General features: G+C 42.3%; 3 protein-coding genes across 4 annotated transcripts in view; 2 read left to right on the top strand and 1 right to left on the bottom strand.

Moving 5' to 3' along the window:
- sco2 (synthesis of cytochrome C oxidase 2) lies at positions 1–2,252 on the top strand. Of its 2 annotated transcripts, none has more exons than XM_023425436.2 (2): positions 1–145; positions 1,257–2,252. In XM_023425436.2, the coding sequence occupies exon 2, from the start codon at positions 1,272–1,274 to the stop codon at positions 2,100–2,102; it is 831 nt and encodes a 276-aa protein (XP_023281204.1). In that variant the 5' UTR covers positions 1–145; positions 1,257–1,271; the 3' UTR covers positions 2,103–2,252. The 2 variants fall into 2 exon arrangements, with proteins under 2 accessions (XP_023281204.1, XP_023281205.1); XM_023425437.2 differs by having other exon boundaries at positions 3–75.
- A 492-nt stretch (positions 2,253–2,744) lies between these two features.
- On the bottom strand, positions 2,745–10,089 carry ncaph2 (non-SMC condensin II complex, subunit H2). Its single transcript, XM_023425421.2, is given in 22 exon segments — positions 2,745–2,970; positions 2,973–3,083; positions 3,186–3,335; positions 3,428–3,529; positions 4,109–4,158; positions 4,290–4,376; positions 4,470–4,581; positions 4,733–4,803; positions 5,137–5,181; positions 5,264–5,365; positions 5,444–5,507; positions 5,857–5,925; positions 6,197–6,345; positions 6,621–6,760; positions 6,916–6,995; positions 7,102–7,158; positions 7,326–7,407; positions 7,527–7,588; positions 7,687–7,788; positions 7,888–8,005; positions 8,717–8,897; positions 9,612–10,089. Coding segments are annotated over 20 exon segments (1,779 nt in total). The 5' UTR covers positions 7,996–8,005; positions 8,717–8,897; positions 9,612–10,089; the 3' UTR covers positions 2,745–2,934.
- Positions 10,084–12,826, top strand: part of socs2 (suppressor of cytokine signaling 2) — a 6,579-nt gene continuing 3,836 nt past the window's right edge. Inside the window, exons 1-2 of the mRNA XM_023425423.2 lie at positions 10,084–10,145; positions 12,807–12,826. The gene's annotated coding sequence lies outside the window, so the exon portion shown is untranslated. The remainder of the gene's footprint in view (positions 10,146–12,806) is intronic.

Below are 12,826 nucleotides of genomic sequence, written 5' to 3'. Positions count from 1 at the left end.
ATGTAAATGCGGTTCATGTGTTTCACAACCGGCAGTTTGACGGTTACGAGTGATTCCGGAGGCTGAAGACGACAGGTCGGTGAACACTTCTACACATAAACTTCCCGCGTCTGCACTTAACTAACGAAGGCTGCGGTTACCGGAGGTTAGTCTGACGTCACTCAGCGGGATCGGTTAACCTTCAGTCACCGGTTAACGTTAAGCTAACTGTCTGTGTGTGTGTGTGTGTGTGTGTGTGTGTGTGTGGGGGGGGGGTATCGGTGTAAATCAACTTAATTTAACCAATGCATGATAGGAATATGAAACACCTGAGGACAGGTGAGCTTCTTGAGTCGATGTCAGGCGGGTTTAAAGATAGGCTATCATCACTAACAGGTGACAGAAATAATGTTATTCAACAATCAAACAAACAAAAACTACAATTTATGTTATTTTTATCAAAAAGGAAAAGAATATAAAATACGTTTTTTTTTATTAAAAATAATTTACATATATATATTTATATAAATAAATGAAATATAAAACTAATTTATTTGTTATGGAAATCATTTCCTCATTTTTTAAGTGAGGATATTTTCTGGCTTCTGTTATTCACGGCTCTCTAACTTCAAAATGTACTATTGATCATCTCTACAAATCCATGATGTCCTAATTTTTCCATCAGTACGGTAAATATGTATACTGTATATACTTTATTTAATCATGACGTCACATCGAGATCAAGATCTCATTTACCAGTGAGACATGAGTACAGAAAAATAAAATGATATAAAAGGTGTTTATATGTATATATATATGGAGTGTGTTGTATCACAGATCAATTCATGCTGATTAATCTTATTAATAAGGTTAATAACAGTGTTTGGTAACATGATGTTTTACACCACGAGATGAAGTTTCTAATAATAACTTGAGACCATGTTCACTTAGTACAATTCATTAATTAATTCAACCCATTTATTGGTATTTTATGATCTATTGTTATTGATCAAACTACCAACAGTATAATCAATGGTTGGAATGTTTTTGACCAGCTCTTACTTAAACTTATCAGTAATATCAAATCAATATTGTCAAATGAATTAACTGACAGGGTCCACTGTGCATCATGAGAACTATAGAAACTTTAACTGGAGTACTGGCGTGAGTACAGGCCTGTTACGTGTATCAGAGTATTTACTGTTACCTGGACTTCAGTAAAGGACCGTGATACTTCCTCATCACTGATGACATCACAGCGTCTGTTTGTGTTGCAGGACGTTGAGTTGAAGATGTCGGGGCTGCGGTTCATTGTGAGTGGACTGCGTGGAGGAGGAAGACTCCTGAGAAGTCTTCCTCACGTCCAGAAGACGTGCGTGTCCTCAGAGACCCCCCACATCAGACTGTACGGAGGTCCTCCTCGTCTTCCTCTGAGGACTCAGCTGTGTTTCCTGTCTCAGGGCCGGGACCCGTCCCCCTCTGCAGCTAAACTGAAGCTGAGGACTCGTCTGCTGGTGACTCTGCTGTTCGGCGGCGGCTTGCTGGCCGTGTGGTTGTACGTGTACTCGGAGAAGCAGCAGAAGTTGCGGCAGCAGCGGATCCAGCAGCTGCAGCGGGTGGCTCTGGGTCAGGGGAGCTTCAGCCTCCTGGACCACAGGGGGCAGCGCAGGACCAAGCGGGACTTCCTGGGCAGCTGGGTGCTGATGTACTTCGGCTTCACGCACTGCCCCGACATCTGCCCCGAGGAGCTGGACAAGCTGAGCGCCGTGGTGTCGGCTCTGGACCGGGACGCCTCGCTGCCGCCGGTCCAGCCCCTCTTCATCACCGTGGACCCGGAGAGGGACGACGTGCCGGCGCTGGCCCGATACATCAAAGACTTCCACCCCCGCCTGATCGGACTGACGGGTACGTCAGAGGAGGTGAAACACGCAGGACAAGACTACAGAGTGTACGCCAGCCCCGGACCCAAAGACGAGGACGGAGACTACATCGTGGATCACACCATCCTGATCTACCTCATCAGTCCTGACGGGCTGTTTCTGGACTACTACAACAGGACGAAGGACCAGGAGCAGATCACCGAGAGCGTCAGGAACCACATCAAGAACTACATCCGACTCTGAGGAACCGGACTGAAACGTTAACGCTGCAGACTCCTGGAACCTGGAAATGTTATATACATGAATGACTGAGGCAGCTCCTGGACCTTCCCCCAGATCACATCACATTTATGTTGTATGAAGCACACACCACGAATAAAGATTAAACCTCAAGTTTGAATTCTTTTTTAAAGCAACACACGTTGTTCAAATGAACAGAAGACAAGAGTTCAGACTAAAGTCTCTTAGATCTGACGAGGAGACCGACACTGGGTCCACATGACCTCCGAACACCAGCCCCGTGTAGAGCTGCAGCCACTGATCCATAATCCATTTATCGGAAAAAGTTCTAACGAAAAGTGTCAAACATTATCCAGCTGCTTCTCTTAGAGCTGATAGTCATTTTAATATTTCCTATTTTTTTTAACTGTTGGTCGAACAGAAACAATCTCAGACTGTTGGAGACATTTTTCACTTTTCTGGTATTTAAAAGCAAAACGATTCATTAAGAAAATAATTAATCGATAATGAAAATAAAGTCTAATGTTTGAGGTTATTAGTTATTATAACACATCAACACGTCGCCGTGACAACAGTCACATCTTGTACTCTGCACTAGTTTTGGACCGGGCTCTATCAACAAATGATTAATGATTAATCCGACCATCAGTTTTTACAACATGCATATTTATTTATTACAAAGATTCATATTTCAAAAAGACAAACGTCGTCAGCACATTTCCCAGAGAGAGGGACATTTACAGTCTCATATGAGATTCAACACATGATGCAGTAGAGGAGGAGTCCAGGAGAAGAGGAGCAGACAGGAAGAGGTGAAGCTCAATGTGTGTGAGCATCAGTGTGAACTCAGCTGCTTCAGGTCAAAGCCGTCATGGTCTTGAATCTGTCTGTGGCTCTGTGAGTGCTGAGCAGGGTCAGTCCCATGGAGTCCAGACTCTCCTCCAGACCCTCGGCACTGTCGATCTCCACCGTGTAGTCGTTGGCCTGAGAACCAGACACCTGTCAGTCATAACGTCTGTCTGCGGCCGAGACACAGGTGTCGTGCTGGTAGAATGAGTGGTGTGTATTTGAGTGTGTCGTATTTACCAGCTGCAGTGAAGCCAGCAGATATTTACAGGCTTCAAAGTTGTCCAGACCGTGAACGATAGAGGAGAACGGTCTGCGCTGACCGACGCCGTTCAACGCTCCGACGATCCGGTCTCCGTAGTCGTGGATGTCGAACGCCAGACGCTCCTCCTGAAAAACACCAGCAACAGGACGTGACGCGGGGGTGGGGGGCAGAAGTCAGGGTCTGAAACCAGTCTGAACTGGTTTCCAGTGGGTGTTACCTGCAGAACCAGCTGAGGTCGGATCATGTCCTCCCAGTCTTTAACCCGTCGGGACAGAGCAGTTTCCTGAGTGTAACCTTGACAGTTCACCACCAGCTGCTCCTGGAGACGCCACAGACACAACTTTCATCACTTACTCTCTACGCTCTTTTTATTACACAGAATATATTTGATTTATTATTTATTCTCTGTGGAAACCCCTCCCTCCCACTTCCTCCTGTTACTTCAGGCTGCACATCATTTCCACAAGAAGAACAAAATACACCTCAAATAGAAATATAATGTCGTGCTTTGCCAGGGAACACAAGTATTTCTATATTCTAACAGATGATACATGTAAAATACAAATTCTAAGTTTCAATACAAATGGCTCAAATCTTTTGCTCATACAATAAAGATCTAGAGGTTTGAAACTCTACACATTTAAAAAATATGAAGACTTGCTTTATCATTATATTTATTTAGTTTAACAGACTCTTCTCTCGATGTTGAAGCTCCTCAGTGTTTCTCTCTTTAACACTGATTTAATGTAAAGCTCCATAGTTGCAGGTATTGGGACGTGAACTGTGTCACTACTTGATAAAAGTGAATGAAACAAGGTCTTTAAAGGTTCATTGGTTCTGTTCATCCAGGCAGCAAACTGCAGTTTGAATAGTGAATGACAGAGTGTTGATGACGTACCACACGCAGCTTCACCAGATCTTCATAACTCAGCTCGTCTCTCGGAGCTTCTGCACAGACAAAAAATAATAATCACCACAAACTGACATCTTTAAAACTCCCAGAAACTAAATCTACAACCTGAAACAATCTAACGACGGCTCAACACACCTGTCCCGCCACTCTCAGGTGTTTTATTTACCTGGTGATATGACGTCTGGTCCAAACTCAGCTGGAACGTCATCAGGAAACGCTTCATATTCGTTGTCTGAGTTGACGTCATCTCCACCTTTAAAAGATTATTTTAAACTTTAATCAGAACAGCAGGAAGAAGTTCAGGTGTAAAAACTGAAAGCTGAGTGTATGAGTGGAGATCTTTTACCCAGCAGGTCGGGGTGTCTGAATCCTTCCACAGGCTCCTCCCCCTGCCGCTGTGGCCCCTCCTCCAGCTGCAGGAAGGTTCTCCTCAGCTCGTCATCAGAAACCACCACGCCCTGAGTATAAAAGAGAAAGGCTCCAGGTAAACAACACACACACACGCACGCACACGCGCGCGCGCACACACACGCACGCACGCACGCACGCACGCACGCACGCACGCACGCACGCACGCACGCACGCACACACTCTCTAACACACACTCACTGCTTTCCTGAAGATCCTCTTCCTGGTCTTCAGTTTGTCTTTCATCGTGCTCAGATAAATGTAGTTCAGGTCTGCAGACACATGAGGCTGCAGCTTCACTTCCACATCACAGATTCAATGAAACAGGGTTTTAGCTCAACTATTTAAAAGTCGCATTTGGCACGTTTGCATTCTGCAAAGGTTAAAGTTAAAGGTTAAAGGTTAAAGTTCCAGTTTGTGTTGTTGGTCTGAAACATACAGACTCTTCTCAGATTCGTTTCCCGGAACCTGAATCTGTTTGAATCATTAAATCACATTTTACTCGTCTGAACTCTGAACAAAGATGGAGTTTGTAGATCTGAAATATTATTCAGATTATGTTGAGTATAAGAAGTACAGGTTGACAGAAAGCAAGAGGAGCAAACCTGTAAATGTGGGTCCATTCTTCAGCTTGTGTTCAGGAGGATCATCTACAACACAAAACAAAAACCCATCATCCTCATCATCAGTTAAAGCTCTAGAACAGATCAAACACATCAACTGTGTCCTCACAGGTTCCTCTGAACCAGCTCCTGAAGTCCTGAAGTGACGACGGTCGTTTCCTTTTCCTCTTCCCTCCGTCATCCAGACCATCAGGAACCTTGTAACATTTCCCTGAAGGAGAAACACAAACTGTGTCAGCACAGAGAGCGACTCCTCCCTCAGTGAAAACACCTGAGTCCTGATGCTCACCTGATTTAAACGGTTTGTCCTCCCCGACGACAGAGTACGGGTCATGAAACATCCACAGGTTCACCTGAGAGCCACAAATAATAAACTGCAGAGATGAAACCAATTTCTTCTCACAGCAGATTTAGACATTTGATCTGTATTAGAGCCACTGGCGGAGGATGAAAAGTGAAGTTTCAAAATATTAGTTTAAATGTTTTAAAAAGGATAGATTTGTGATCTGGAGAGAAGTCACAGTATTTAATTAAGTTGCAATTTCTTTACATCAAAGGTTGATATAAAGAAATAAAAAATCTCTGAATAAAGTAAGAAAATTGTAATATTTCATATTTAAGTGATGATTTTAGGAGAAAAAGTTCTAATATGAGAATAAATTATTATGAATTAACTAGAATAACACAGAGGAGTTATCGTACAGCAGGCGGCGCCTCCTCCTCAGTTTCCACCTGTCGTCTCTCTCGAATCATCCGGCCTTCACCTGGAGCCTGAGACAAACGTCAACAGTTTACCACAGTGAGAAAAACTCAGTAGATTCAATGTGTACTAATGGAAACTCTGAATCTATAAATGCATTGGTTTATAGATTTAAAAAATATATATATTCGTGTTGGTTAAATCTCCATGTAGCTGAAAACAGTCCTGCATTCACAATCTGAAGTCAGTTTTCCTCTAGATATAAGTGCACTTGAATGCACCATGTTGACAGACCTCAGTTATAAAGTAAGATTAAACAGAGTTAAGATGAAGGACTCAGACCTGCTGCCTGTCGATGTGCTCCTCTGGCTCCTGGTCCAGCTCCATGTTGTTGTCCTCTAACGGCAGGAAGTTGTCTGCAGCGTCCCCTCCATCGTCTCCCACATCAGCTGCACCTGCTGCAGCCTCACCTGTGACCAGAGCCACAGCACCTGGACCACCAGACAACATTTAATCACAAACAAATAAATAAACAAAAAGCCTGGGAAAATCAGCAGCCACCGAGTTTGAAATATTTATACTAATAAATAAACAAAAAAAACTTGAATTTTTAAATTTCACTCCGTCACGTCACTGTACAACCAAAGACTAATCACATTCTCTAATCAAACTTCCACATCAGATCAATAATTTAAACTGATCCGCTTCACAGATTGGAATCATGGAAACATTACATATAATTATCAGTAGACAAGATCATCTTCACCTTCCTGCTGCTGCAGAGACTCACTGTCCTGTAGAAACCTGGACCCTGATCTGAGCGTGAGGAGGATCAGATCCTCGTCTCCTGGGAGGAACATGTTGATCCTGAAGTCCTTCTGACTGCACAGGACCTCACCTTTCAAGCTGACACACACACACACACACACACACACACACACACACACACACACACACACACACACACACACACACTCTATTATCTGAAGCTGAAACACTTCCTGTGTAGACAGATGTTGTCCCTTTATTTTGAAAGGATAACAACATCTGTAGAGTCTGACCTGATGAGAGGAAGTTTGTGCTTCTCGTGGGTTTCAGGAGGAATCAGAGACTCGGGAGGAAGAGGAGCCACATTCACAGTCTGAAGACCAGAGACCAGATACACATCAGATTAAACTAGAGAGGAAGTGACTCATTAAAATGCAGAAGAAGAGTGTGCTCTCAGTGTCAGTGGAGGATGAACTGACCGTGTTGGAGTCACCTCTCTGTGAGTTCTCTGAGACGTTGATGTCCAGGGAAGTGAACTAAAAGAGACAAAGAAGAATCTGTCAGACTGGTTCTGATGCTGATCCGGGCTCGAGACTGACTCCATGTTTTCAGAGTGTGTGAGTTAAAATTTCAGTTTCTCGTCAGATTAAATACAATTTAATTAAACTTCCTCCTCTGGTTGAGCTGAGCTGCTGTTTCTTACCATTGCCACATCCTCAGCGTCGTGGGCGCTCGCTGCTGCGTCTGCGTCGCCCTCCTGAGACTCTGCCGCCTGTTTGTTACGTCTGTCAGAGAAACGACTCCGTCACAACATTTCTATCACAAACACAACCATTAAACTAGAAGAAATGTCTGTCGTTTTACTGTGAAGCAGCACAGATCATTAGATGAGACTGACTCTTACTTCTTGTTTCTGTCATTGATGTACTCCAGAGTTTGGTAAACGAGACTGTGCAGCAGCTCCACCTGAAACAGTCACACAGTAACACACAATATGAGATTTTTATGGATCAGATAAACACACTGACACTTTATTTTAATGTGTTATTGTCCTGTGGTTGTACCTTCTTGCTGTAGATGCAGGCTGAGCCCTGGATCAGCAGTGCTGCTTCTGCAAAGTTCAGTCTAATTTCTCCTCCATCAAACGTGATGCACATCTCATCCAACTACAGCAACAGAGAGAGAGAGAGAGGGTTCTATCTCTGTTAACCCCAATCAAAACAAAATAAACAGTAAGTTGGAAACGTCAGTGCTACAAACCTCACCTCTTCTAAATAGTCGTTTAACTCTGAAGCCACATCGATCTCCCAGTTCTTGGTGAGTTCTCGAATGGGCTGCAGCAGGTGAGCGTACCTGCTCTCTGTGGACTCCATGAGCACTTCACTGTGAGTCAGTCACAACACAACAATGGAAAACACTTCATTACAGGTTACAGGACAGGAGGAAAAGTACAGAGGTACTATCAGAACTACTAATTATGCAGAATGCTAATTTATTACAGAAGCTGTGTCATTACATCCGTCTTCATTAGGTTTATAATGTTCAGGTTTCTTTATTGTCAGAAATGTGTAAACCCAGGTCTGTTTATCACGGAGCTCTTGGTTAGTTGGTTTACTCAGAATATTAGAAACACTATGACTAACTATGACCTCTATGAGGATTCATTACACATTTCTGACAATGACAACAAAAACTGTAACGGTGGGATCTACTGGATTGTATTAGATTATACAGGTTTACCTAATAAAGTGGGCTGTTTCTCATAACTTTGGCGCTGTGCACGGATTTAGCTTTACAGGAGAAAAGTAACAGCTTAACACGGCACCTTATTCATTCTTAATGTCTTAAACAGTCTTTTGTCTCATGGAGGTAACTTTATACCGGAAGTAACTTTATACCAGAGGTAACATTATACCGCAGGTAAACAAAGTGACAGATTTAAGACTTAATTCGTTTCCTCCGACTGTACGACTCCCAGAGCCGGAATATAATATCACCCGCCTCTCAATAATCTAGTTTGTAATAATAAATACATGACGTTAACATTAAGTTTTAAAGCGGTTTTACGGTAAAGGACAGTAAAATATAACTCACCTAAGAGAGCGAGTCGGTTCAGGAGCCGCTAAATGTTCCGTAGCAGTTAGCAAACAGTCAAACAGCCCGCGCTGCAGTTCTTCTTCGGTGCTTCTGTCAGTGTTGGTTAAAGCCGGTGCTGCCCCCTGTCGGCGCCGTGCTGTAACACAGGCCGCTGTCCGGTAGATGGCGGGACTGCGCTCTGGATCGCAGGATTCATTAACAAATAATTAATTATCTGAGTAAAACATTATAAATAAAGCACAATGACAAGATTAATAATACAACAGGTGAACAAAGAAAGATGTCAGATGAAAGATCTGCCATTATCTGTTGAATCTTTCAGGAGAACCACGAAGCACATTCCTGTTTTTTGTTTGTTTGTTTTTTAAAAGTTCAACTAAGTGTATTCATATGAACATTGTTTTTTTAATTCTACTTACATTTATTTAAATTGCAAAATTTACAACCAATCAATCAATAAAAGAAAAAGATAAGAATTCAACAAAAAAGAAAAATAATAATAATTAAAAAAAAACAAATAGATTTAATAGATTTAAAGAACATATAATTTTAGTGACAGAGGGACTTGATTTCCCTGATAAAGTCAGGAAGTTAACAAAACTGTTTTCCTTATAGTCAGAATAAGTGAAAAAAATCACGTTGTTTACAACTTTAACTGTACCTGTGTTTGTGTTTGTGTGTGTGCGTGTGTGTGTGCGTGCGTGCGCGTGCGTGTGTTGGTGGGGGGGGCTGCTTTCCCTCGTTTGTCCTCTGTGACCCTGACTCAACTCCAGTGAATTTGTCATTTAAATACAGTAATAAATACAGTATGTATGTCTGACAGAACCTGTGTGTGTGTGTGTGTGTGTGTGTGTGTGTGTGTGTGTGTGTGTGTGTGTGTGTGTCAGTCCACCTTAAATCGCGGCTCTCTGCACCACGTGACGGTATTCCTGGAAAGTTCCTGGAAATGCTTCTTTTGTGTTTATGGTGATATCGGTTATTAGGCGGCTCGGTGGACTCTGCTGTCCCGGACACACACACTGACGGACGGACACCGTGTTCAGGACACACACGGAGCTTTTGTGGCTCCGCGGGAAACGGGAGTGAGTCGGGTGTTTTTGTCGGTGGGCGCCCGGAGAGCAGCCGCCTCAGCTCGGACTGACAGGTTGACGGTCGGACCCTCCGTCTGTCTCCGCCGCGACACGCGCCATTAGCCAGAGGACCGAGAGCGGGGCAGGAGCGAACCCGCAGCAGAGGAGCCGTTCTGCGGATCCAGACCGTCCCTGTTCCCGCCGACATGTCGGACTGTTGTACACGGGCGATAAACTGGCGTCGCCGCTTCTGAACCAGCGGCTGTGGTCTGGTCTGGTCTGGTCTGGTTGGCTTGGCTTGGCTTGCTTGGCTTGGCTTGGCTTTGCTAGCAGCTAGCTCCGACACCGACACTCAGGTACGTGTGGTCCTATTTTATCAGTCTCCATGTCCCGGATACGTGACATTAGGTGGGTTCTACTGCCCGCATGCGAGGTGGTGACGACACACACCGGAGACAAGGTAAAACACCTGTGCTGTCCACTGGTGTTTAAACTGTCCGTTTCTCTGGGGAAGAAAATGAAGAAAACTCACTTTTCACCGTGTAATTCAGATTTATATCACTTTAAATCTTGTCCTCTGCCTCTGGTGTGAAAACCTGCCTGAAAATAAAATGGTAGGTTTTCTTCTTGTTATGAACAACCCACCTTTAAATTCCGCAGTATTAATGTATTAAAGGATTTGTTATAAAATAAGTAAATATCTCTATTTGTGGCTGGATAATTTACCACATTACGCCAAATTATATTATAATTATAATTTCCTCCACGGCCTCTGTCATGTAAACATGCTTGAAAATAAAATGCTGAGTTGTTATTTACAACCTGATCTTCAATTCCGTGAACATGAACAAACTTGCTAAGAGGTATTATTTTTACTAGGAAAATGTCTAAATGAATCATTTACCTCTTTACGCCGAATTCTGCTCTAAATTCCAGTGATTTTAAGGTGCAAATATCCTAGAAAATGTTTCATATGTTAGTAACCCTTCAGTCCAGTCTTCCTTAGATTGTCCTATAATCACAACGGCTCATCAAACAGTATTTACTTAACTACCACAGATATGCGTCCAAGATACACAGTGAGCAGAATCAACATTTCAGTAACATCAGGTAAAGGACAGGTGAGGTGGTGATGAGAAACACTGGAGTCAAGGTGTTTAATGTGTCTGTTTCTCTGGTGAAGAAAATAAAGAAAACTCACTTTTCCACAAATTTAATTCAAATTTCTGTTGATTTTAATTTTCTCCTCGGCCTCTGTCATGTAAACCTGCTGGAAAATAAAATGGCAGTTTTTCTTCTTGTTATTTGCAGCCTGATCTTCAGTTCCACGTCCATGAATAAACTTACTGTCCACATCATTTCTCCGGATAATTTACTTCTTTACGCCAAATTCTGTTCAAAATTCCAGATATTTGAGGAGCAAACCTGGAAATGTTTTACCATGTTATAAAGTCCAGAAGAAGAAAAACGACTGATCAAATAGGATTTACCTGGAGAAGGTCCACAGATTAAAATCAACATTTCAGTAACATTAGGGGTTTTATTGCACATCTAAGGGGCAGGTGACGGGAGAACACCTGTACTCTCACCTGATGTTCAGTTTGTTAGTTTTAGTGAAGAACAAAGAAAACTGTCTATTCATGTTTCTCTGTTTTACTTCTTCTCCGAGGCCTCTGGTGTGAAACCTACTTAACTATTAAATCTCAGCTTCCTGGTTTTTTTTTTATAATTAATACTTCAATTCTGGATACAAGAATAAACTGATCAAGCAGAGTCTTAAGATCGGTAGAGGATCAATAGACTTTTATCACCTTGCACCAAATTCTATTCAAAGTTCTTGCAGTTTTTCATCACCTCTTGTTGTTGAAGGTCATTTATTGCACAGGTGAGGTGGTGATGAGGAACACTCAGGTCAGTCTGAAGCTTTTCTCAGATCAGTCTGTTTTTCTAGTGAGGAGTGTGAGAAACGACACGAGGCCAAAGAAATATTCAAAACTCTTTAAATTTGACATTTCCTCCGTCGTCAGCTGGTGTATAAACATGTCGTTAGTTCTTTACAGTCTGAAAGTCTGCTCACGAGAAACAACCTACCTATAAGCATTAGAACTGATAGATAAATTGATTGATTGATTCTCCAGCTGTAAAATAGAGGAACTTTTCACCATAAACCAAATTCTGTTCTTTAAATCTAATGTCATGTCATTAGTTTTGTGGAGTATAAAACTATTAGAACTGTTTGTTCTTCAGTCCGCTGTTCACACCTCTCACACAGGAACTGATTGTTCACTAAATACTTTAGTCCTCGCAGGTAGGAGTGTGTTGTGTATTAAGGAGTATTAGATAACAATAGAGGGCATTAGAATCACACAGTAACAGCACAGTTACTGTCTGTGGTTAAGAAGAATGTGTGTGTTGCTCCCACAGTCCAAACTAAGCATTACTCATCACTAACTTATGCTATTTCTGTGAAAGCTGAGCATCCAGTTTGAACCAAATTACTGTCAGAAAACAAAGCATTTTAGACCTGACTGTGTTCTCACGTTTCCCATGTAGAAATGAGTTTAAATTAAAACTACAGTCAATGTTTTATTTAACTATAAATGTCTTAATGTTACCGTCTTAATTGTTTGGTTTCTAGTAAAATGTCCATTTAAATTCAAGGGTTCATTTTCAAATGTCTTGTTTTGTCCTGCAGATATTCAGGTTCAGGGAAAATCAGAAAATCTTTTTGCTTGAACGATTGATCTGATTGATCAGTCATCCATTAAGTTTCCAGTTACGTGCTGATAGTGAATTATTTGCTGAATTAAACAGACGGACGTGTTGACCTGTGAAGTCTGTTTTACTGTGTTTTGTTAAACGGACACATTTTTGACTGGACTCGGGTCTGAGAGGAAAGAGACCAGTTTCCAGTAAATTTCCTTTTTCCTCTGGTTTACAGAAACTTAAACACACCCTCATAATGATGGTGGTGATAGTGTTTATCTGCAGTGTCTGATGGTTTTATTTGTTTCCAGGACAGTATAACCCCCCCACC

This window comes from Seriola lalandi, unplaced genomic scaffold (assembly GCF_002814215.2).
Source record: "Seriola lalandi dorsalis isolate HSWRI2012SDOR001 ecotype SW California unplaced genomic scaffold, Sedor1 jcf7180002054778, whole genome shotgun sequence".
In the NCBI taxonomy this organism is placed as follows: Eukaryota; Metazoa; Chordata; class Actinopteri; order Carangiformes; family Carangidae; genus Seriola; species Seriola lalandi.
Note: the sequence above shows the minus strand (reverse complement) of the source record. Positions and strands in the feature narration are given on the sequence as shown.